Raw genomic sequence first — 26,607 nt, forward strand, 5'->3', positions numbered from 1 at the left:
GTTCAGTACTACTCATCCATTAGGGGTCTTGGAAAGTATCTTCCGTGGATAAGAGGTGGGGGACTACTGTATGTTGTTTGTAATGTTTGCACTAGTTACAATCGTTGAGACTAGAAAGATAAGTTGGCCTTGATTGCCAGTCTAAATAAGACATTTGAAATTCATTCATTCTGTGCTGATAAACCATTAATTTTAGTAAAGTGGTAGCATGGAAAATGAAATACTGCCTTTTGCAGCAACATGGATGAACCTAGAGATCATCATACTAAGTGAAATAAGTCAGACAAAGACAGACATCCTATGATATCACTTATATGTGGAATCTAAAAAAAGGTACAAGTGAACTTATTTACAAAACAGAAATAGAGTCACAGATGTAGAAAACAAACTTATGGTTACCAGGGCAAAAAGTGGGGGAGGGAAAAATTGGGAGATTTGGGATTGACATATACACACTACTATATATAAAGTAGATAACTAATACGGACCTGCGGTATAGCACAGGGAACTCTTAATACTCTGTAATGACCTATAGGGGAAAGGAATCTAAAAAAGTGGATATATGTATAAATGATTCACGTTGCTGTACAGCAGAAACTAACACAGCATTGTAAATCAACTATACTCCAATAAAAACAGAAAAAAAAAATAAAGTAGTAGCATGAAAGCAGCAAAGCCATGCTTTAGGAAGAGTTATCTAGTAGTAGGTTTAGGATGTACTGCAGGGAGGGGGGAGAGCAACTTAGCAGTCCAGGCCAGAGCTGGATCATGGCAGAATAACTGTGAGGGCAGAGGAGATGCAGTGTGGTGTTGACAGGTAACGTATGATAAGTGACCAGACAGTGGAGGGTTAAGGGCAAAGGAGAGTGAGAGATACCTCTGACCTGATGGTACCTTAGCCAGATAGGTCAAAATTATCCTTAATGAGTGGGCTATGCTTGTTATCTCTATATCTTCACTGTCCTTACACTCCTTTTTAATCCTTCATAAAAAATGTGAAATATACACATAGAAGAGCACCTAAAACCTATCAGTTAAGTAAAGAACAATAAGATGAATAACCATGTCCCCACTATTCATCCTGAGATATAAAATACTCTAGAAGCCTCACCTTTGATTACATCCTCCTCTGTATCCTACCCCCAACTGAGTTCACCACCACCCTGAATTTTACGCTAATCACTCCCTTGCTTTTCATTACGGTTCAGTGTTGCTATCTATGACTGCATGTCTAAACTAGACTTTGAATATAAACAGTGGAGCCATATGGCAGTATTCTGTGTGACTTGCCTTTTTCAGCATTGTTTTTGATTTGAAACATGTAGAGGCATATAGCTGTAGTTTGTTCATTTTCACTGTTGTGTACTTAATCCATTGTGTCCATAATCTTCAATTTATTGATCTATTCCTCCTTAATCCTTACCCTCTGTGCTGTGGCTTTAATCACTCAACATAATTTTTTCACGTTGACAAAATACCGTGGCATATGTAACTCAAGTATGCCAGTGTACTGTGTCCCGCCGACTTTAAAAGCTGTCTGGTAGACACACTGAAGTTTTTGCTTATTTATTTAACACTTACAGTGAGTTAGAACTACTCTGTCTCCTGTATGGGAGAGCTGCTTACTTTAAAATAGAGTTTCTCACGCGCAGCACTATTGAACATTTGGGGCTGGGTAGTCTTTATTGTGAGGGGCGTGCTAGGCCTTGTAAGGTGTTTAACAGCACCCTGGTCTCTGCCTCTAGATGCCAGTAGCACCTGCCTCCCCGCCTGTAACAACCAGAAATGGCTCCAGACATTGTCACATGTCCCCTGAGGACAAGACTGTGCCGTTTGAGAACCACGATTTTAAAGGATTAGGATTCAGTGAAAAGGCATTGAGTTACCATGACTGACAGGAGAGAATCATCAGTGTAACCTTCGTCTTACTTCCCTGCTGCCCCACCCTGGCTCCAGGTTAGAGGTATATTCTTGTCTTTGGGCAGTGGACCTTCCCTGGTCCTGGAGATCAGCCGTTTCCTCTTGCAAGTGCCTTGGCCGTTTCACTCCATGCTGGTGACTGTTTTCTATATTCTCTCTATACCTGCCATTCTCTTTGCTCTGATCCCACCTACCCTAGAGGTAGTCTTTACTTCATGGGTCTGATGAGAGAATCATGCTTATTGCATTTATAAATTGCTTCCATTTCTCCCAAAGCAAAGGAAAAGAAATATTTTTTGAAATTGTCAGTTTAAAACACTATAATAAACCCATGTTAAACCAAAGTTAAAAGTGCCAGTGAACTATAAGATGATCGTATTTCAAACGTTTTTACAGCATTATTGATAGTTTGATATTAATTTGGGCTTAGGAGTTATGGAACATTTGCAGAGTGGTAAAATGATGGGACCTTTTGATCTTTAAAATTAAAACTTTGATCTTCAAAATTTAAATTAAAATATATTTAGGTGGTACATGGCTCTCCCATAACTTTTTGTATGCGTTTTTTTCATGTCCAGCACAAACCTGTATGTGAATCCCAAAGCATTATAAAGTTGGCTCCATCTAGTGTATAAAAATATTATACAGCTAGGGAAAAAAACCCCAACAACTCTACTGGGAATCTCCTCTGGTACTTTATTATGAAATTAGAAAAAAGGCAAACCAAAACAAAACTGGACTATAAGCTATATTTGTGCCCCAGGAGATAACACAGGCAGAAGTGACCTTCACAGTGTGAGAGGAGAGGTCATTATATATTGAAATACAGCATGCCTAACATTTTGTTCTAACAGCCTTGCCTTTTTTTTTTTTTTTCTGGACGGAGGTCTTGTTTACAGGCACTATCAACAATCCTGGCGTCACTTCCATTGTGATATTCTCGGTCCTACTGGCCTGGCCCCTAGTTTTCCTGTATGGAATCATATCTGTCAGTCATGTTCACTTTCCACAGTTAGGAAGTGATTAGGGCTAGGCCCACGTACTATGATTTCAGAGCCCTAGATGATTTTCTTTATCAGACTGGAATTCTTTGTAGCTGTTCGCTTCTCACTGCAATAGAGTAGCCACTATTTCTGGGCTGTGTTTAATCTTGTTTTCACTGAAGGATTCTGACACATTCTTCGTTTCTCTCAATCAGGGTTCCCAAATTTGAGCCATGCTCATACTAACTTCATGACCTTTGCCCCCATATTCCATATGGAGGCTTAAATAAATTAAAAATATATATTTAAAGGAAATGCTATAGTAAATGGCAACGACAGATGGATGCATGTGTAAAATAAATATAATGAAATTGGAAGAAAACTGTTAGATCCTGACTAGGTGTGTGGTCTAGAAGGGCCTGAGTATGAGATCTGAGCTGTTTTTGTTACAAAAGGCAAGTGTTTCGAGATTGAAGACACATTAGCATCAAAAAGACACTTTTCCTGGGATGAAAGAAATTGGAAAGGACCTTTCTCACTGTGTAATTCCATGGTCATTGAATGTGGAGTCTGTGTGTCTCCATTTGAGACCATCCTGTATCCCACACTTTGAGAAACTTTGCTCACGATTTACCATCTTTGCCAAAGGAAGTTTGTCATGCTACCCCAATCTCCAAAGACCTTGTTTCCCATCGAAAGCCTTTTTGAGTAATTCTTTCTTTTCTAAGTACTTCCTTACTTCTCCCATTAAAAACTAGAAATTGTGCTGATATTTCACATTTTCTCCCCTTTTTTTCAACTAGATTAAGTTATTTGAGAGTAAACATTGTGTGTTTCTTTACATTTCTAGTGAATGCCATTAATTTAACTCATGCTTGGTATAAATATTCAGGGAAGCCTGCTTCATTCCTGTTTTTGTTTTTTTGTAAAGGTAGATTACAGTCAGAAGTGACCAGAAAAAGCACCATGGTCAATTCATTAATCATTTAACCCATTGACAAATAGTTACTGGGTTCTTTCTCTGGGTCTGGAATTGTGCCTGGTTAAAGAATGAAGAGGTGAACTAAACAGGCATGGTTTATGCCTTCATGGAATTCAGACTCTAGTGTGGGGTGTGGGGAACAGACCACTAAAGAGGTGGCTCCATTGCAAGGTTCTAATTTTAGAATTAGTTTGCTTCTGTGATTGTTGAGTGGCTCACAGAAACTTGGCACAGAGAACCCTAGCGAGAGGCGTGTGGGTCCTGGAGTTTCAAACCCTAGATCTGCAGCTCATCAACATCTTGACTCTAGGCAAGTTACCTCACTCCTTGTCCCTGTTTCTTTATTTAAATAAAAAGAGATAAAATAAAGGTACAGTTATCAGTGTGATGATATGATGAATTCTCTGTCTTTTCTCTTCCCCCCTCTTTTTTTTTTTTTAAAGAGGCAGAGACACAATCTCATTTTTTCAGATTTTCAGATTTTCAAATTCCCTGCCTGGCACACTAGGAAATGAGAACACGTTGATCCTTAATCCAGTATTAGAAAGCAGATGTCCGTATTAATGGGAATATCATTGTGGATGGCACGTAAAGATGGCAAATTCATGCAACTTCCAAATTGTCTGTTTAAATTAATAAATGATTTGAGCATTCAGAGTTACTCCAGAACATTTCTGTCTTCAGAGTTTAAGGGCTATGATATATTATTGATGTACCTCAAGCATGTTGAGTAGTGCCTGGAAAGTAGTAGGTGCTCAATAAATATTTGTTGAATGAATGAGTTTTAATAAAAATCTTTCTATTTTTCTATCTTTTACTCATGATTTTGTCCATATCTTTTAAAAATGAGCCAGCATTGTTTGATATGAGGAGCTTAATAAGCTTGAATGGGAGTGGTGGTGATTCTCTGCAGCTCCATCACCAGCCTCATCTGTAATAGCTGGCAGGTAATAAATACTTGGTAAATGTCAAAGTGAGAATTAGGTAGTTTTGGTTAGGCACTATTTTTTATTTTTTAAGAACATATAGCTTAATTTTTTCAAGCAAAGATTTCATTTTTATGTTACTGCATAGCAGTATTACTTGAAACTACAGAGGCTATTAATTTAAAATATTGGTTACTTTAACATTTTACTATCAACATAAATATACGCTTTGATTATAGGACTCCCTAGTGTGTAAATTAGATTCAGAATGCTAATGTGTATCAAGTTTATGATGATTGATTAGATTTAATCAACAGGAAGGATTTCTGTGCAAATATTATTTTTCTCATTTCAAATCCTATTTGCTCAGCATAACTGAAACAGGATGTCATTAATATAAGAGTGAGTATTGAAATGCTTTAGAAGTTTGGGAAACTTGATTATGGACATAAATTTAACCTATGGTGATCTTCTGAACACAGGTTTGATTTGTTATACTTTTGCTTATTTAAATACACTATTTCCTGCTTGACTTCTGAGTATGTTTATATAGTAAAAATACAAATTAAAAACATAACTGACACATCGAGTCAGAGCTGAAGGTTCCCTGGGCTAGCAATTTTGTCTGTAGCTAAGACAGTCATTGAAAAAGCGTTGGAAGTTGTCCACTATCAGAAGAAGTTTCAGATCGCCATCAACATCTTAGCTTTAGGTTCTTCACTATGAGTGAATATGTTATTTACAAGTATCTCTAGACCTTTCCTGAGCTTACATAGTGCATGGGGTATGTGTGTGTCTACAGTACACCACCACACTATGCTGTCTCCAGTTGAAAAACGGTGCTAAGTTTATGTCTGTTAAGAGAGACTTATCAGTTGTTTACTTATTTATGAAATAGTGGACCTCTCAGAGGTTTTCTGCTCACAGGCCAAAGTCACTGCCCTGGATTCTTACCACATGTTGTACAAATGAGAGCTTTCACACCTCACACACTTTCGTAGCACCTTCCACCATAGCACTGTGATTTTCCATGAGAAACAGTCTGTCTGTACCTTCAGCTCAGTTTTTGGAATACAAATATGGGATTTACATGAATGGAATAGAAAGTTTAACTGACAGAGTACCCTTCTTCTTTATTTTCATCCCTTTTCCAGTTCCCCCTTGGACAATAAATGATTAGGTGGTTCTTTGAGCTGCTGATGCCTTGGTGTCTCGGAGAGGGAAGCTGGGGAGGGATGGATTTACCTGCTTTGTAGCCAGGACCTCAGCTAAGATGGTCTGTGGAGGCCACTTCTAATAGCTGAATATTGTGTTGCTTTAAAATACTTCAATATCTTGACTCTTGCTTGGAAGAAGGATGAAACTGATGTCTTTATTGATGACGATGGGGTTGAACTCTCCTGCTTTTGTCCTCAACACTGTTAGGAGGATGGCAGACACACCCTATGTGCTTATTTGCTCTTCAGGCATTAATTACTTTTAAAAAGGAGTTACTACAGTAAAAGACAAGTCCACATTTTTCATTTTAAATAAGTGAAAAGTCCTGAAGGCGAAAATTTCACTTCTTATAAAGTCGTAGTGTGAGTAACTTTGTGCCCCCCCCCCCCGCCGCATGACAACAGCATTATCTTTTCCTATTTATTTACCTAGATAAGGAAAGTAATTGCATTTTTACTAAATTTCTCCTTTCAGGAAATGCCATCAAAGTGGCATAATCTCAAATCAGTGTTTCCCTCCTCAAATTTGTGGTGTCTCACAAACTTGGCTTATTTTGTAGATTGTGGTCTGTTTATTGAAAATACCCCGCTGCCATTTATAGAGAACAGAGAGACAGCTCCTGAATCGCCTTTAATGCAGAGCAAGTATTTGTTTTGAAGTGAACTCTAACAGATAATATCAGAGAGCTCAAGGGAAGGAACTAATCTCTCGTATTGATTATTTATGAAAGACCAAGCTATTATTTCATCTATTTCTCCCTTCATTAATTGCTCAAAGATTCACTTTGACAGCATTTGACATGTCTCTTTGTAGATTATATCTGTATTCTCAGGACAGAGTTTTCTAAACAGTTTTAAAAAAAACATTATTTTTTTCTTCTGGATATTTGTATAAGCATCTAACATTTCTTTCATAATGTTGACATGAGCCTAGATTAAGTTTACCTGGGGTCATCTTGGTCTTGTCTGCATTTTCCTTTTCAACCTTAAAGGGCTTCTTTGTGAGCCAGGTACAATGAGCCGTCTTTCAGAAGGTGCTGTACCATCATTGTTACAGGGAGATCTTTTCCTGGTAGTAGAAAAAAAAAAAAAAAAAAAGAAGAAACAGGGTGAAAGAGGTAAACGTTATTGAGTGGTACTGAACACTTATTTCTGCAGGTAAGTCGTCATTAAAAATTGCCCTCAGTCATGCTGTGAGGGGTTCAAATTAGAACTGCTGGGTTGCCAGTTCCTTGTAACTTTGTATCCTAATACTTTATCCATAAAAGTGAGTTGTGTTCAGCAACTAAAAGCTTCCAAATGAAAAGTATACAATTGTGAGTCCCACTTATACCTATTGACTTCCTAATTAAATGCCATCATCAAATTATATTTCATAGCTCCTTCATTACCTGATCTTTTTCATTTTGTCACTCATCCATCCATTCTTCCATCCATTTATCCATCCATCCATCCATCCACCCACCCACCCATCCATCCATCTAGCAAAAATTTATTGAGCACTTACTTTATCCCAGGCACCGAGAATGAAATAAATACAAAGGAAGAACCCTGCCCTCAAGGATGAAAGACAAACAAATAAAATGATTAGAAGTTGGAGTAAGTGCTATAAAAGAAAGAAAAAAACATTTACTGGGAGAGTAAATAGCAGAAGTGGGTGTTCCTGCTTTAGGTAGGATAGGGGGCAGGGGAAGCCCTCCCTAGGGAAGAAACAGAAAACCTGTGAGACCTCATCTGAAAGGTGGGAAGGAGCCCCCCTGGGAAGGAGCCCCTGGAGCAACCATTCTGTCCTTCCTCCTCCCTCTTACCATGGGCCTGTGTACGTGAGTTTGGGGTTTCTCTGGGGCTCACCCCAGAGAAGCAGAGCCTCTTGCATCTTCCTGTTTATCTTCCCCACAGCACTTGAGAGATGTCTCGCAAATGCTGCGTGCATCAATAAATGTTTGAGTGAAAGGGCCTTTCGGTGGCATCTTTTTCCAGAGCGTGAACACGAAGGCATGTGGGGAAAAGAGGGGATGTGTTTGTTACTCTGGAGAGTAGTTTGTGAGTTTTGCATTCACTTTCATGATACTTGTGAATCAAGGCTTTCACTCAACATTCAAAGCATATCCATTGAAACTCCAAGTGAACACTTTAATATATCAAACTATTCAAGTAAAGACTTCTTTATTCAACAAATAAAGGGAACTTACATTCTTGGGTGTTTTTCTGTCACTCTTGGAGAGATAATTTACATAGAATATATTATATATAATTATGTATATTATGTTGTATAATAGTGGTTCCCAGGCCTTACTTCACAATAGTCCTTTATGAGAATTTTTTTAAAAATATGGAATTCAAAACGATGCCTTTGGAGAGTCTCAATCATTTGTTTGGGGAAAGATTCTTGACATTTGTATTTTTAAATGCTCCTGAGTTGATTTTAAGGAGATGGAGTGGAGAGAAATGTCCCCAGGTGCTTATGATAGGGATATAGGTTTGGGAACCATTGGCTGGGATCACAGTAAAACATGAAGGGTAGGTGCTTCCTAAATTGTATGTAGGGGCGTAGTTCATGGGTCAGTATAGTCCTTGGCATGTATTAAGTCCTCAAATGTTAACTATTGTGAGGGTGGTGAGTAGAAGTAGTTTATTGAAAAGAGCAATAACTATCAGAAGGAAAGATATACGAAAATGATGTGCTTTGGGGGCAATAAAACATTTGATACCCAAATAAAACAAGAAGAATTCGGACTGTGATAAAACAGTGGTTCTACTTTTCTTCAGCTGAGTTTTGGACAGGATAACAAGTAAAACCTCTTATCTCTTCTCTAACATGTTCAACATAGTGATTGAATTTTTCCTTCAAAAAAGATTGAGGCCCAAATTTAGCCAAAAAAAAAAAAAAACAAAGAAAAAGAAAAAGTTGGCTGTCACTTGGATGTTTGATAGTTTTAAGTTCCATTTTAGTTAAGGTTGTCTTTGAAAAAGGTCAGTAAGAATTCTGATGACTCTAGTTGATTTGCTGGAATTTGGGGCAAGGAGTAGTAATTAAGATTTGAATTGTATTGGAGTACAGGTAATATTTTTATTCTGCATTCAGCATTCCGTGTTAAAAAATAGTATCTTTCTTTTTCCTCTGCTACCAATTCTTAGTTTGTGTTTAAATTTAGGGTTTCGGTGTATATATGCATTTATGTATATATGTGTGTGTTTATACATGTGGATTTATATATGTATATGCACTTAGGATACATATCTGAATAGTACAAATGTGAACAAGAGAGTTGCTTACACATTATAGATTAATCCATTTTAAACATATGAACATCAACCATGGGCTTTTTTTTTTTTAAACATCTTTATTGGAGTATAATTGCTTTACAATGGTGTGTTAGTTGCTGCTTTATAACGAAGTGAATCAGCTATACATACACGTATATCCCCATATCTCCTCCCTCTTGCGTCTCCCTCCCACCCTCCCTATCCCACCCCTCTAGGTGGTCACAAAGCACCGAGCTGATCTCCCTGTGCCATGCGGCTGCTTCCCACTAGCTAGCTATTTTACATTGGTAGTGTATATATGTCCGTGCCACTCTCTCACTTTGTCCCAGCTTACCCTTCCCCCTCCCTGTGTCCTCAAGTCCATTCTCTACGTCTGCGTCTTTATTCCTGAACCATGGACTATTTATTCTACTAGGTTCTAGGGATACAGTAGTAAACCAAACAGACGTGGTTCCTGCCCCTCAGAAGACATTTGTTGAATAATTGCATGACTACTTGAGGGGCAGTATCGTGGAAATGTATGTAATGTTTTATGAATTTTGTAGATGGTGTCAGATGTGTAAGTCAACCTTTATTCCATTTGCCAGTGGGTATTTCATTGCTGTGTTCAGGGAGATCCCCCAAGAACATTAGCATAATATAGATATTTCTGAAGTACCATGAATAAGTTGAACATGTGCCCCTTAAAGGTAATTTTACTTGAACACTTATGTAAATGGTCAACGGTTAGCCTCCTTGGGGTGGTAGATTGTCCAGGACAAAATGTCAGGCGATGTCATTGGCGGGACACGCCAGGGGAGCATTTGCCACCACATTCTGTCCCTGCTGGAATGGCTGGAATTGATTCCATTGGTTTCGTGATCAACGTTTGAGAGCCCACAGAGGGTACAGATTTTCCCTGTGTGTAAGCATGTAATAAATCAGGGTTTCAGTTGTAAAACTTCCCCGGGTGCATTGTAACTTAATGCAACTTCAAATAGTGTCCAAGGTGGGAGAGAGTCCAGCTTGGTCTTTTAAAAAAAATCATCCCTTTAAGGTCCTGATACGGTAATTTCCTTCCCTCTCTGTTTTCTTTGATCTCCCAGTTTCTTTATGTTTTTTTTTTCACTCTGTTGCATTTCCATTGGTTCTGTAGATTGGTCAGTGTGCATCGAGAATAGACAGTTCCAACTACAATCATAATTGTAAGAGCTGTTTTTTAATTGAGAGCTTACTGTGTGTCAGACTGTGCCATACACGTTACATATATTGTTTCCTTCAGTTTTAACAATAACCTACAGGATAGCCATTTATCATTTCCCCTTTCTCAAGTGAAAAAACTGGGACATGGAAAGTTTAGTAAATTTGCACAAGGTCACAGAATGAGTAAGTGGTGGGATTTGAACCTGGTTAAGTTGACTCCAGAACCTGTGTTCTTCTTTTTTTTTTTTAATTAATTAATTAATTTATTTATTTATTTATGGCTGTGTTGGGTCTTTGTTGCTGTGTGCAGGCTTTCTGTAGTTGTGGTGAGCGGGGGCTACTCTCCGTTCCGGTGCACAGGCTTCTCATTGCAATTGGCTTCTCTTGTAGTGGAGAATGGGCTCTAGGCACGTGGGCTTTGGTAGTTGTGGCTTGCAGGTTCTAGAGCACAGGCTCAGTAGTTGTGGCACACGGGCTTAGTTGCTCTGCGACATGTGGGATCTTCCTGGACCAGGGCTTGAACCCGTGTCCCCTGCATCGGCAGGCAGATTCTTAACCACTGCGCTGCCAGGGAAGTGCAGAACCTGTGTTCTTGATTTTTATGCCAAACTGTGCTAGAGGCAGGAGAAGTGAGGTGTGGAGTAGGTTAGTAAGGGGAATAGTGTGGCATCTTAGTCATCTGTTAACCCTAGTACCCAGCACAATGCGGAGTGTGTAGAAACTCCTCAATAACTATTGTTAATGAATGCAATCATTTGCATCAGGGACCTGGATTCCCCACCCCACCTGCATTCCTTCTATTTATTGGTCTTTAGCTTTACCAGTAATCTACCCACTTTAATCCACTTGTCTCCACTCTTGTCCCTTCTCCCCTCCCCCTCCCCCATAAAGTATCATCACCTCCTACTAGGACTATTGCAGTAGCCAATCTTGCTCCTTCTCTAGGTGGTTCTCGATATAGCAGCCGCCAGAGGGACCTTTCTAAAAACTCTGATCTGAGCCCATCACTTCCCTGCTTACAACCTCTCAATGGTTTCCTGTTCATCTTGGAACAAAATCAGTGACTCTTCTCTGGTCTCCCAGATCCTGATGGTCTGGTCCTAGCCACTGCTTTAGTCTCACGGATGCCATGATTTCCCTTACTCTCTGTCCTCCAGCCACAAAGAATCTTCCTTCTAACTCCCCACTTCAGGATTCTTGCACATGTCATTACCACTGCTCAGAAGACTCTTCTCCCGTGCCCCGCTCCACAGCCGTAACCCATGACTGCTACCCCCACTCACTTCTATGCCCAGAGGCCCCTGCCTAAGGGAAACCTTTTCTGACCCTTACATTTTAAACTTTCCCAGCTCCTTGTAGCATTTACCACATTTCATTATATATTTGGGTGATTATTTAATATGTGTCCCACTAGACTGTAAACTCCAAGAGTTTGCACAGTGCCTGGGACGTAGTAGGTGTTCCATAAATATTTATTCTACAAAAGAAAAAATGAACAAAGAATAAAAAGAGCTAGAAATAGCTTGTCGGAGACTCCTGGCTGGATATTTGCTATTATTAAAGGGAAATTAAAGAAAGATAATTTCATTACATTATAAAATTCAAGTTGGATTATGGCTTATAGAGACTGCATTGTTTTCCAACTATGTACTTCGGAGACAAACTCTTAGGCACAGAGAGGTGAAGTAACTTGCCCAGGATGCACAGCTAGTCCATGTCAGATGTCTTTGTTCTGACCTCTGAATTGTGTGTAGGGAGAAACAGACATATTTTCATAAGTGGGCAGGACATCTTTGGTGTGCTGAGTCTGTAGGAGCTGCATCAGTATTTGATAATATTGAGGTCATGTCACAATTTTAAAGCATCTTTTGAGAGCATGTATTATTATTTCGGCACGTTCAGAATTTAATTAGATGACAATCTAAGAATACACAGATGTATGGCCTAAAGATGTCCTAAAAGATAGTGCCCACAGTTGAAGCAGCTTGTGTTTGACTTCCACCAGGACTGGGCAAGGGTAGCCCTCCGAATATTCTTGGGATCTGAGGGTAAGGAATGTTGTCCAGATCTCTAGCTTGTCAGCAGGAGAGCACGTTCAGTAATCAAGCTCCAGTTCCAGAAATGCCTGTGCATGGATGCAAAGCAGCTAGAGGTGTGTGATGAGCTGATGCTAGAGGTCTCCCCAGTTGAGAAGGGGCAGAAGCTGTCCCACAACCCTCCTGGATTCTGTGGGTCTTTTAAGTGTTAGAAATTCACCGGTATGTGAAATTACCTCAGGTTTCACATTCTCTGTAACGCGCAGCCACTGCAAGCCTCCACTGGTACCTGTCTGTGCTCGGGAGGGCTAAGTAAGCATCCCAAGGTGTCACCTGGCTGCTGGGTTGGATTTCTGGTGGTGTCTGTGTCCTGGCGAAGCCCCCGTTGCAGGGTGAGGCAGCATTTTTGTCCTGCAGGTACAGTAGGTACTGGATTAAACAGGTCTGCTGTTTCAGACAGACACCAGGCACGGTTGTAGCACGAGCTGTGTTTGGATTGGAGTTTCCAGGGCCTTATCAGGAGCCACCCCTAGTGACACAGCCAGTGCCAGAACTAACTTTGACTTTCACTCTTCACCAAGGGCTTGCAGAACACCTTAAAGGAAAAAAGATGGAGGCGCTTAGAGTTCAGATGTTCATGCCTTGTTCCTTTGAAAGCTTATATCTGTAAGTGAAGTTTTATTCTGGAAATAATCCTGGGACCACTTGACAGGAGTTTTGTTTTTTGTTTTTGTTTTTTAAGGGGAGGACAGAGAAAGGGGAGGTACTATTCGGAGTTAAAAATACTGGAACTGTTACTCTGTGACTGTGGCTTTAATCGGTTTCAGCTGTAACCTCTAGTAGGTGGCTATGACAAGGATAACGACTAATTTGTGGGGGGAGGCAGGATTGAAATGCTAGCCCATTAGCTCTGCCATCTCTTTTGAAATGGAATGTTGGTCTTAAATTAATCATGCCAAAAAATGACTGCTTGAAAAATCTGAGTGAGAACAGAGCTTGATTTATGATTACTAGGTAGACTGCAGCCCAGCTTTGTGATGAATAAAAAAGGGTTTTCTTCAGGAAAACGAGCGTGCTTAGTGACATTGGTCAAAATTGCCCCATTGCAAACACTTTGGATTTTTTGCTTTCTCCCCCCTGCCCCCCCATCCCCCCCCAACTGTGGAGTAGTAACAGTTGCATTAATAAACATCTCATTTGCATTTCTGCATATTGATTTTTTTTTTCTCTTTGAGAGGAAAACAAAACATCGAAAATCAGAATCATCTGTCTGGCATAGAAATGTAGAACAAGCTTGAAATTGGCACTTTCAAAGAAATACTAAAATGGAGAAATGCTAAATGGATCATAGCTCTCCCCTCCCACTCCCCCATTTCCTTCAACATTTACTTTCAATGTTAGGCGATAAGATTTGAAAACAATACTAAAAGCTGTGTCCCTAAGTGAATAAGCATTCAAGCAAATCAACTTAAGCAAAAGCCACCTCTGGAGCTTAATAATTATTTACTGAACGTTCCTGGGTCATGAGAGAGGTTCTGATTAAGTCAGAAAAGCATTATGTTCAGCAGCTTGTGAAGGTGTGTTTAAAGGCGGCAAGAATAATGGAAAAATACTAAATGTCGCAGAACTATTTTGAGAATTTGATTCTGAAAAAAATAAAATTCCCATAAATGTAATTGTGGTAAAAGTTCCTAATGTTCAGTAGGTAAATCTTTAAAAGGTTTTACAGTAACTTTTAAAATTATTTTTCATTTGCTGTATTGTTTGCTTTTATAGATGTTTTTCATTTCATTGTATGTCATTAAAACAGTTTACTCATTTCTCTAAAATGATAGAACATTTTATGAACAAAGTATACATAATTGTGTATTTAAAATGTCATCCTGTTAGAAATGTTATAATTTTCTGCTTTGTAAATCAGATACTAGTTAGGGAGATGATGGCTATTCTTTGTGATTCATACCCTACAACAACATCCCCTAAAACTTAACTAACTTTTGAAATATTATTTTTAAGCAAATTAATGGATATCATGATTGGATCAAACATGCCATTCAGCTTAAGGACAGTAGTGGTGTCATCCTTGAATTTACACCCAAATTAATTCTTAATTTCAACTACTTTTGCTTAATTGATTTTGAATTTTTTTTTCCGGTTAACTAAAATACTGGCTACAGGAACATGCTTCCTTTATGAACTCGCAGAATGAAATTCTTAGCACACATCTTTGACAAAACTTGTTCACTGAGCTGTTGCCCATTAACTTCTTTGTGCCTGCTCTTTTGGAGGGCACACACTGTGAATTAATTGTTTCTTTTGTGTTTTCCTCTAGGAAGGCAAAGAAACACTGTAGCAGAAGGCAACATTGTAAGAGATTTGGCTTCCTAGAAAATAACTTGTCAGTTTTCACTAGTTTCAAGTTACTAGGAGCCTCAGAGGGTACCAATCCAGGAATTGAAGTACAGCACAGAAGAATCCATTGCCTATTACTTATTGTCTGCAGGGTGTGCTGGCCACTACTCTAAGAATCTTACTTGCATTAATACATTCAGTTCTCATACTTGCTCTGTGACAAAGGTACTTTTTCCTACCTCCATTTTGTAGATGACAAAATTAAGGTTTGGACAGGTGAAAGGTCCTGCCCATGTCATATAGCTGAGAAACGACAGAGCTGGGATTTCAACAGAGGTATTCTGGGCCCATGTCTCGTGCCTTTCTCTGTTCCGTTCTGTGGATTCTCATTTCAGATACTGAATGAATCGATGTTTCTTCCTCTGCCTTTTAATTAAGTGTGTTTCTCCGATGCTCAGATTTCTGGGTTATCCAAACTATAACTCCTTTGAGCGGCTGTGATTAGTCCAGTGCCACAGGATTTGTCTATCAAATGGATTTCCTTATATCCAATTCAATGTTGATTCTAAGGTGACTGTTCAGGGGAGATGAAAACTCTACTGAATATATACAATGATTATATGATCTATTCTGACTTGAGAACTCTTAAAACGTGGAAGGAAAGTTTGTCTTAGAATTAAGGTAATACAGTAGGTCTCTAGAACTGAGCTTTTTGGAAAAAATGTGTTCTCTGCCACTGGATGACTCAAGCAAATGGTTTGACGAAAGGTCTTCCAACACTAAGGTTTTAGTGTATCTGATTTTAGGAGGTGGGGTATTTGTTAGAATAGAGACACCAGATTTACTCTTTGGATAGATATTTATTTCATCCTGCTATATGCTAAGTATTTTTTAAGTGCTGGGGAATTTATATGTGAATAAAACAGAAATCTCTGCCCTCATAGTGCTGGCTCTATCTGGTCATGAAGGGCCAGGAACGTTCCAGCTCTGTCCTTAAGTCTGGTTCTCATCCTCATGGTTCAAAGTGGCTGCTAGTCCTGCAGCCATTACAGCTAAATTCAAGCAGACATGATGGCAAAGATGGGTATCTCTTTAGGGAGAATTTTTGGACGTACCACATGACCTTTCTGCTTAAGTCTCATTGGCAAAACTTAGGCGTGAAGCCAACCTAGCTCCTGGAAAGCTGGGAAATGTTGTGAGTGGCAGTGTACCAGCCTAAACGAGGAGAAAATAGAATGGATACTAGATTGTTTGAGTTATAGCTCTTAGGCTGAAACATTGATTTTTTTTTTCTTTTTTGGAATAACTGTTATTTTCTAAAATGCCACAGAAATGAGCTATGGTATAACAGAGCACATCCAACTGGCTTAAACAGAAATGGAGATTGAGAGTCCCTTGTAAATCAATATCCTATGTCCAGGGTTATCAAGACTTCAGGGATGGTTTGATCCAGATGCTCTGTGTCATCTAAACACTGGCTCCTTCTTCATTCTTCGTTCTCAGGCTTCTTTTCCCTCTTTCAACTCACATCACTGTTTCATTTAGTTTGGCTTTCTTTTCACATAAGTCCAGGAAGTTCCAGATTTATATCCTAGCATCTTTCCAAACATTAGTATACATAGAGGTCTTTTACCCCAGTATTTCTAGTCAATATTTCTGTTTCTACTCAGCATAGGGCTGACTGTTATTGGACCATTTTAGAGCACAAGCACATTCGATGGGTATGCTGATTGGTCCAACTTACGTTGTGTTTCTATGTCTGGAGTTGGCAGCACCGCCATAACCTACCTCGGGAATGAAAAGTGAGGAGACTGATTTCTCAAGGTGAAATCAGGGTCCTTTGCCAGAGAAGTGGGACAGGATGCTGGGCAGGCACAAGTAACATGTGACCACCATAAATCATTAACACTATTTGTAAGGCTGGCTTTTAAGCCATGACAGGTGCACACAATCACTGCTCCTGAGATCACAATTGGTACTTTTGTCTTGATTTCCACACAGTATTGCAGACTTTGCTTCTTGGTTGATATGTTCTAGACATGCAGTAATTGTTAAGTGATTAAGGCTTTTGAATCTTCTCTGACCTGTTGTGACGTTGTCTAGACAAGTGGACAGAGCATGCCCTGTGACTGGGGCAGTTTTTTGAGTAGAGGTAGAAGGCCTTTCTGTCTTTAAAAAGATCGTTCCAATTACTTTCACACTCATGTCTGAATTCTGTCATTAGATTGTCATAGTTTTGGATAAAAAGTTCTTTCTTTTAAAATACTCTTAAGTGGGATATCTTGTCATGCCATATCAATTACTTACACCTCATAGGCGAATTTTTCAGAGCCTTTTAAAGCACGGCGTCTAGATATGAATGAGATTCCATAGTTGGACAGTGTAAACAAGAATTCTAGAACATGGTCTAGTGAAAGGCAGCTTGATAGGAGAGACAAGAAGTGTGAGTGTGGGACCCTCAGCTTCATCTGCTTTATAGCTTTTTGATAGTAGGCTGACGGAAATAATTTCTTCAAGGGGAATTGAGAGTTAGGAGCATGGAAACCCGTGGTGGCATCTGTGGGAAATGGAGGACAGTCATGGCCTTAAAATGAGGAAATGGCACCTTCATATCCTTGTTGGAAAATACCTTTTAGTAAGAGACTCTCCTCGGTTGGAGTGTATAGAAGTGAGAAACTCTCTTTGGGAGGGGTGAAAATAATCAACTTAAAAAAAATCTGATGAGGAACGTTGCCTAGAAGAACATTGGTCTAATATTACAGAGGTCTCAAACATTTTTAGTCGTCCCTCGTTAAAGTAAGGTTTTTTTTCAAGCAGACTCTCTCAACGTGTTTTATTTTACTTATAAATTTTATACATGTGCCACTATACTAATACTATATTATAATATACAACATGTACAAAAATAGAAATGATGGATAAATTTTATATAAATTTTAATCTTTTCTTCCTGCACTCCAGGGTATCATTTTTTTGTACCCTCTTTTGAAGAATATTGATATATTGGGAATCTCATTATGTTTCTCTTAGATTTTGATGTAATCAGTTATTGAAATTACTCTTACTGGCATCTGTCAAAGGTCCAGCTTAAAGAATACTAATCCTGAGTAGATACGGAGAGACTCCGATGTTTTCAAACTAATTGGGGTACAGGTGTTGAAAAGTAACAGTTTTAGATTTTTAACTTGCATATGATTGCTGGTTGTTGCTTTTTATAATACTTTCCTCCTTTTGTACCCTGGAGAGTAAAGAGCTCCAGAGGACAGGTGTTCTGTCCACTCTGGACACTATGCTACCCTCACGTCTAGCAGAACCCGGCCCTTGGACATGCTTTGCCAAAGCATTCAAATATTTGTTGAAGGAAAGAAGAGGAGGAAGACAAGGTACACTCTGCAAGTCTTTTTATTTCCTCCATGCCAGAAACCTGTAGTATTTATTGTCTGAGCTGGTAATGTTACCAGAAAAAGCTGGATGTTTGGCATGTTTTCATGTTTTTTTCTTGACCACTAAAACCAAGGTTGGGGATGCCTGAAGTCCACAAGATCTCAATTTTTGAAGCCAAACTGTGAAATCTGGTACTTTCATGTTTACATGAGTTATACTCTCAGTTATTTTAAGTGAGATATATATTTATCATATATATCATATATACCATATATCAGACATACCATATATTTCATATATATATCATGTAGACAAGTAACAATGTATTTTCTTGTTGGTACTTGCTTCCACCATTCACGATGAAGAAGCCATCTTTACGCTTACAAAGCGATGACTTTGGAAGGAATGGAAAGGTTAAGATAATGGAAGTGCTGATCATTCTAAAATGTTAGATACCCAGACTGCCATTTAAAAAGATATGTCCATTTACTGACTCTTATTTCGGTGATTTATGCGCTTGGACTTACTTTCTAAAGACTCTTAAAAATTTCTTTTTGCTGACAGAACAACATTTTTGTAGATTCAACCTGTGGATTTTTTCCTTATGATAGAGTAGTTGTGTTGTAACCATGACGATCCATTGGCAGTATCTGCACAAATGTTTTTGTCTGTTTGATTTTATAGCGTGTTTGGCAGGAGTAAAGTAGTCCTTCCCATTTCATTCCGTTCAACATGTTGGGTTCAGTATCAGAAGGACTCTTCAGAGCTCTTGTGAGGGTTATTGGAGGTGGGGAATGGAATGTGCATTTCCTCAGACATGGAAGAAAGTGTTCTGGTCTAAGAATCAAAGATGTGGGTTCATGTCCCAGCTCTTCGACTAAACAAATGGGTAATCTTAGGTATTCTAGTTTCTAAGCATGGCATCCGAATCAGGAGCAGAGTTTTTGTAGACACATTGATTCCTAGGCCTTAGCTAACCTGAAGTCAGAATTTCTAGGGATAGAGCCTGGGCATTTTGACTTTAGACAGCAGGTATTGTGGCAGCCAGCCTTTTGCATTTGGAAACCCTGGTAGCTTAACGTGTTCTCGGTATAGCTTTCTTACCTGTGCATGAGGTTAATTATCATGCCTTCCTGCATCTCCACTGTGTATGTGAACATTAGCTATTGTGCTTTCCTGGACATAATTACATTGTATCCAGTACAGGCAAACGCTAGGCTTTGAGCTCTATCACCTGAATGATTATAAAGAAGATTAGTTTTTCCTGGAGAAAAATGCTAGGATTTTTACTTTATATCTGGTGAGAGAACTGCAGGGTAAATTATCTTCCCTCCACTCCAGCGAAACTTTGTCAGATTCTCTGAATTAAATATGGATCGCCTAAACCTTAAAAGGCAGATCTGCTGTGGTCCAAACTTGCATGTAGGCTTATGGAAATTCACCTCCTTGCATCAAAAAAGAAGTAGCATGTTCATGGTTTCATATTATTTTACTACTAATTTTTGAGCTCTGTTCCAGTTTATGTGACCTATGTTCTGGTTATCGTGCTAAGCTTTTTACATCTATTACAAATTTTAATCCTCCTAACAATGCTGAGAGGCAGATATATTAAACAGTCTATAAATAAGGGAAAACCGAAGCTCAAAGAGATTGACTGACTTGGCCATGGCCACAGGTTAGTTAAGTGTCAGGGCTGTACTCTGCCTGAGGAATTGAAGAGAGGAAATGTAGGGGAAAGTGTATCAGCTCCTTCCTCCTGAAAGGTAAGTTTCAACTGACAGCCAGATTCATGTCTTGGATGACGATGATATGGAGACCAAAGACTGATTCCTAAAGTCTGGTGAGGGGGTTTTGGCATCACTGTTAAAGGTGAGGGATGGTCAGGCAGGTGTTGTTTGGATGGCAAGGTATTGGATTTCATGGAATTTCTGATACATTTAAGTGGTTGATCAAGGCAGTGGAATTAACTCTGAATTTAGGAACATACCAGATAATTCAGAGCACATGTCCACATACCTCTGTCATCACAGAGAAGAGGCTGACTTTGAAGGTTAAAAATGTAAATTCAGCCATCGAGGTAGGAACTTGAGTCACATTTATGGCTATTTATGTAAGTGTCCATTTTCTAGCCGCTGTGTTGAGCACTTTAACTTAGCTTACTCAATCACTGCTGTACATTTAGGGGGTGGGTTTTGGAGAGGCTCAGAGAGGTTGAGTGGCTCGTTAAAGATCAGATTGGTCAGCAGTGACTGAGCTAGAGCTTGCGTCCAGTTGATGGCCGTCCTCCTTGAGTCACCACTGAGCAATTCCCACTTGTCAGGGAGGTTGCATGTCTGGCTTCAGTGATTCGGTAAGTGCCGGTAAAGGCATTTGTCTCCCCTTCATTTGGCTTTCAAAGGGTGATTTCTCGTGGTGAGATGTACACCTTCCCATGTGGAACTAGATAAGAGCCAGATAATCTACATAATTGACTTAATTTTAAGGCATCGTAGAAAAATTATGTGACCCTGGCTTTAAACTCTATGAGATTAGAAACCAGGTGTTCCCAGCACCTGGCACAGAGGAAACACTCAATAACTATTTGTTGAATAAATGACCTTTACATAATCTGATTAAAAGGAATCAGACTGATGGAATTAGGATTATCTAATGCAGATTGGGCCCTGGATGAGTTCAGTTAGCTTTTAAAATTAAATGCATTGGGACAACTCTTCTTGCTTATTATTAGTAGTTTAAGCATCAGGTCCTCATTTTAAAAATAAGCTTTTGGCCCCCTGTAATATTGTCATATAAACCTCGACTTTGAGTTTAAATCATTATGCTCATTTGACCTGGTAACATTTTGAAGTGTAGGTATCTTCATTTTTGTCAGCAAGGTGATAATTGCCCATTCAACTATTTCTAAGAGAAAGCAGTGTTTAAAAGATCGAGAGTAAGGCTGAGACTCTGAGAGTCATCTTTAACATGGAAATATCCCGCAGGGAGTGTGTGTAGTGAAGTGACTACTTTTTCCTTTTTCTGAGAAGATTTATTAAAATGTCAATTAGCTGAGCCCTGCTAGCTTTTCTTTTGTGGAATTTTAATTTACTTATAGGGGTCTACCATATAAATATGTATTTTTTTTCCTGTTAGGCTATTTCAGTAAATGCTTTAAATGATACTGTAGTTGACTTTAAAGTCTGCAGCCTCAGTGTGGTTGATAACTAGTAACTTTAACTTAAGATGTCGCAAGAATGCTTTACTGTTAATTGAAAGGATTTTCCCCCCTGTATCACGGCCAATGGCTCGTCTTGAGCAGCTAATTAGTGCGATTTTTCCACAGCTGCATTTGCTACGGCACAAAGGTTTGCTCCTGATTTTATCAAAAGGATCAGTCTCTCTGGGAATGTTTTAACCTGACAGGCTTTGAATAGTAAGACCATCTATTTATTTATTTATTTTTAAATAGCCTTCTTTTCTGGGCTTAGGAAAGTACATTTGAGCTCTGAACACATACTCAAAAGTGGGAAAATGCATTTTCTTTTGATGGCCTTTTAGCAGAACCTTAAGGGTGGATTATTTTTGAGGAATGGCTAGGTATTTTTATGGTGTGGATGAATGTATGCTATAAAAATAATACAGAGTATTTACATTGTTCAGTCTTTGTACATCTGTAGGAAACTATAAAGGAAAGAGGGATTAAGTCTTCTGGGATTCTGAAGACTTCCAAGAGAACAAGTGTGCTGGATATAAGGCAGTACTTTCCCATCCTATTGTCAAAATACTGTCTGTGATGGATCCAGTGTCTTCTAGCCAAACGGTGGCTTTGATCACTCAAGTTATTTCTTCATGCTTGTAAATTAGTTCATGTTCCTCGTGTTCTTCAATTAGTGGCATATATTCTGCCATTGAAAAAATACTATGGCTTTATTATGGTTTGCAGGGGAAAAAGTAAAGAGAAAGAAATTTACCTATAATTCCACTCCCACGGTGGCAACTATGATCATCTTGCTAGTCATGTGTGTATTTGTGTACATACACACTCTCTCCTTATTTTAAATTAGAATGTAAATCCACTTTTGATCCTACTTTTTAATTTACTCTTAGGACATGCATTTCTCACTTTGTAGTTGTGGGATTAAAAAAAGGTATATTATCAAATCTATGTATCATAATTTACTGTTTTTTAAACCTATTTTATTCTTAAATCTTTTGAATGGTTTTATTTGTTTCCTCAACTTTACCGAGGTATAACTAACAAAATTATTTAAGGTGTATAATGCGATGATTTTTTACATGTATGCTTTGTGAAACACATTTATCACCTCACATGGTTACTATTTATTTTCTTTTTTGTGGTGAGAACACCTAAGATCTGCTCTTTTAGTAAATTTCAAGTGTACAATACAGTATTATTAATTACAGTCACCGTGTTGTGCACTAGATCCCCAGAACTTACTCATCGTATAAGTAAAAGTTTGTATTCTTTGACCCACATCTCCCCTCATAATTTACATAATCATGTTCATATTAAGGGACAAATTTAGATGGTTCACAGTATTGTGCAGTTTGTCAACAGCTTTGTAATGTTAGGTTTTCCACATTTTGAATTTTTTTCTTAGGAAAATTATCCATCAATGAAATTTCTGAATCAAATTGATAATACTGTTATTTTCTTTTTTTTGATTAAGTAATTTACTTTTGGCTGCTTTGGGTCTTTGTTGCTGCACGCAGGCTTTCTCTAGTTGTGGCGAGCGGGGGCTACTCATGGTTGTGCTGAGTGGGCTTCTCATTGTGGTGGCTTCTCTTGCTGTGGAGCACGGGCTCTAGGCGTGTGGGCTTCAGTAGTTGTGGCACATGGGCTCAGTAGCTGTGGCTCGTGGGCTCTAGAGTGCAGGCTCAGTAGTTGTGGATCACCAGCTTAGTTGCTCTGTGGCATGTGGGATCTTCCCCGGACCAGGGCTTGAACCTGTGTCGGCAGGCAGATTCTTAACCACTGCGCCACCAGAGAAGCCCAATACTGTTGTTTTCTTAAAGGTTTGTGATAATGTATACTGGCAATGGCTCAGGGTAGCATTATCTTTGCACTTATTCTTGTAGTGAACTTTTTTTTAAGTTGAATCCTACCTTGAATACTTTCCTGCAGCTGGGTTTTCTAAGTTTATTATATTGTGTAGTTTTTATTCACAACCATAAATATATCTCTACACCATTTTTAGTGGCTATATATAGTATTATATTATATTAACTTATCACAGTTTATTGAACCAGTTTTCTGTGCTGAGTAATGAGTTAACTGCTAGTATAAGTTTTATTATGTAATTTTCTGGGACTATGTGAGGGTGAAATACAAACATTTCTTCATCCTTTAGCATGTTTTTTTACCTGTAGAGTTTGAAGGTTCCTATCTTTAAGGAGTTTATAAGGCTGGTCTGTGATTTAATGGCTTTATTTTGCCTTTGTTAGAAGATAAGGACAATATCGGGGTTTATACTCAAGGAAGGAAGCTTAAAGGTGCAAAATACTTCTTTTGGAGAGTAATTTTGGAGTGAATATTTTGGCAAATGTTACTCTTTTTCTGTTTCCAGTGCTAATTAAGATTTTATATTCTTTGCCCTAAATAGGGATGTTTTTAAAAAAGAAAATGATATTACTGGAAACAATTAAAATTTCTAGATAATAATAATTGCAACAGCAAACATTTATTAAGGCAGTACTACATAGCACTCATTAAGGGATCTGTGTGCCTTATTTCATTCATTATTTTATTTAATCCTCACAAAATCCCTAAGAGGTAGGGCTTTAGCATATAAATTATGCAAAAGACATTTAAAAAACATCTCCCATTTCAATAAATGGGTAATTAAAAAAATTATTGTTATTCCTCTTTTTTGGATATGGTAACTAAGGCAGAGAGGTTTAATTATTTGCTGATGTCATAGAGCTGGCAAGATAAGCAATAGAAAACCATATTTAGGAAAATCAGGAAGTCCTTTCTTTTTGACTTACAACAAGGGTTTAAGCTTTTTAAATAATTTTGGGTAGTATAAGTACCAATGCCATTGGAGGTAGGCCTCATGGGGAACTCACAAAGTGTGTGTAGGATAGGGCTTGCCAAGGTGAATCAGAAGAAAAGACAGTATAAAGAAAACCAGGGAAAGAAGAATTGGGTTGTCAAACTAGCTTGTCTTCTGCCCTCTTTCCTGAAGACTGGGGTCGAGTTCAGTGTTAACATTCTGGTCCAAATGCTTCTTTCATTAATAATTCTTACTTCCCTGTATCATAGAAAAATTTCCCCATGACAAAGTACACCTTTTCTTTAAACTATTCTGTGTTAGTAAACATTTCAGATATCTTCAAGGAATTTAGATAGCACTTAGGAGTAGTTATTTGGTTAGATCTGGCTATAAAAAAGGAAATCAAACAATTTATTTTTAAATGTGGAAATCTGGGTGCCATTAAGACGCCTCTCTTCTTGGCACTTCATATGGTGGCACTATATTTGGTGGTGATGAGTAGTATGCAGTATAAAATGTCAAAAAAGTAAGCGTATGATAAAAATGCCTAGATGCAATCAAGCTGACTTATTTTAATTCAACTACTAATGGCTTAAATCCTGTCAGCTCTTGATTTTCAATTAGGTGGAATACTACTCTGCGATCTGATTATACTTGCCCAGGCTCATTTCATAGTTTGGTGCAATTTAGGATACCCCAAAATGCAAATGAAGTGTTTCGTTAGGGAACTAAATTTGTGTTTTTTGGTTTTCCCACAGCAGTTCCGAGGATCATCCTGGGGCCTCCAAGCCTCCAATAAGCTCCTCCAGTATGACATCACGCATCTTGCTACGCCAGCAACTCATGCGTGAGCAGATGCAGGAACAGGAACGCAGGGAGCAGCAGCAGAAGCTGCAGGCGGCCCAGTTCATGCAACAGAGAGTGCCCGTGAGTCAGACACCAGCCATAAACGTCAGTGTGCCCACCACCCTCCCCTCTGCCACCCAGGTGCCAATGGAAGTCCTTAAGGTACGTGAATGTCACTCTTGTTGGTTGGGCCAAGCCTTCTTCTTCTTCAACATTTTCCATTTTCTAGGTGTCTTATTTATCTCATCGTGTATTTGGTTATATTGACCCATGTGAATCATATTCATAAATGTCAACTCCATTGATTTCTACATGGCTTTGCATTTCCAAAGAAGGATGCCAAATAACTGTAAATTTAATAGTAACCCTCACTAAATGGGGGAAGAGTGTTGATGTTTCATGAGAAATTACAAGGAGGAATAGAGGTTTGTTATGTTATCTTTCCATCTTTCTTGGGGAAAGTTTCAAAATGTACAAGTTATCTGAAATGAGCTTCTTCTAATAGCTTTTATATATTTTTTCCCTAAATACGTTCCATGGCCATTCTTTAGTTTTCTTCTTTCTTGAGTAAATAATCTCGGCTGTAGAATCTGATTCTTTTAGAAAGTCTCTTCAGATATAAAACAGTAGAAGCGCTTTCTACGCTTTAATAACCAGACTGCATAATCCTTTAACTGAAGTGAGTTGTCTGTTTTGGGTCCCTTTGATTTCTTGCTAGAGTAGAAACTGCAGGAGCTTGTTAGCATCATTCTATTGGGGACATATAGCTTCCTAATTACCACGGGAAATTGTAAGGAGTCTAAGAATAGAATTCCGTCTCACACATGGGTCCTCCACATCACATTGGGAGTTACTGCTTGTTTAAAGATACATTCCAGGATGTTAAAAAAAAAAAAAGAAATTAGGTTAGATTGAATTTTTCATTATCATTTCAACAGAGTGCTATTTAAAAAATTAAAATTTGAGAAAAAAAGCAAATTGAGCAATCTTACTAATGAAGAAAAATGTGTCTTAAGTCAAATTGGCAGTACATATTTTTTAAATTTAGAAAGATATAGCACATTATTTAGATGTTTATGTTAACGTCAAATGTTTGTTTTAAAACGAGTATTGAAAAATAAAATAATAAAAAGAGAAAAAAAAAGATAAACATTCCAACTCTTAAATGTGACTGATGCAGGTAAAGTTAAAAGAAAAGTAAGGGGACTTCCTTATTTTTTAATATTTTTAACCCCGTCACCTAATTATTTCATTCGGAAGTGTCCCAAGTATTACTGTTCATTAAACAATGTGAACTTCACCGGCGGTGATTGATTGTTGGGCATTGTATTCATTTCTGTGCTCAGAAAAAGGACATCTCCCACTATTTAAAGTTTACTATGAAAGCAAATAGAGAGGATGCTGTGTTTTCATTGGGAAGCAATCTGTGATTCTTACCAGGAAGTAGGAAAGGGATTCTTTAAAAACAAATTTTAAGTCAGTTGTTTTCTTATTTGCAGAGACTCTTAAAACGTAG

At 38.4% G+C, this 26,607-nt stretch overlaps 1 protein-coding gene across 4 annotated transcripts in view; it reads left to right on the forward strand.

The window, feature by feature from the left end:
- The window catches only part of MITF (melanocyte inducing transcription factor), a 222,609-nt gene that overhangs the window by 111,250 nt on the left and 84,752 nt on the right, over positions 1-26,607 (forward strand). For 2 of the 4 annotated variants that reach the window (XM_022572574.3, XM_022572575.3), the window contains exons 1-2: positions 10,635-13,179; positions 25,004-25,253. In XM_022572574.3, coding sequence (XP_022428282.1) covers positions 13,124-13,179; positions 25,004-25,253 — 306 coding nt within the window. In that variant the 5' untranslated portion in view covers positions 10,635-13,123. Of the gene's footprint in view, positions 1-10,634; positions 13,180-25,003; positions 25,254-26,607 lie in introns of those variants that run through there. The other 2 variants (XM_022572571.3, XM_022572572.3) reach the window with 1 other exon arrangement.

The sequence above is a fragment of the Delphinapterus leucas genome, chromosome 10 (genome assembly GCF_059928025.1).
Source record: "Delphinapterus leucas isolate spDelLeu-1000000601 "Yukka" chromosome 10, BTC_Dleu_Yukka2, whole genome shotgun sequence".
NCBI classification, from domain to species: Eukaryota; Metazoa; Chordata; class Mammalia; order Artiodactyla; family Monodontidae; genus Delphinapterus; species Delphinapterus leucas.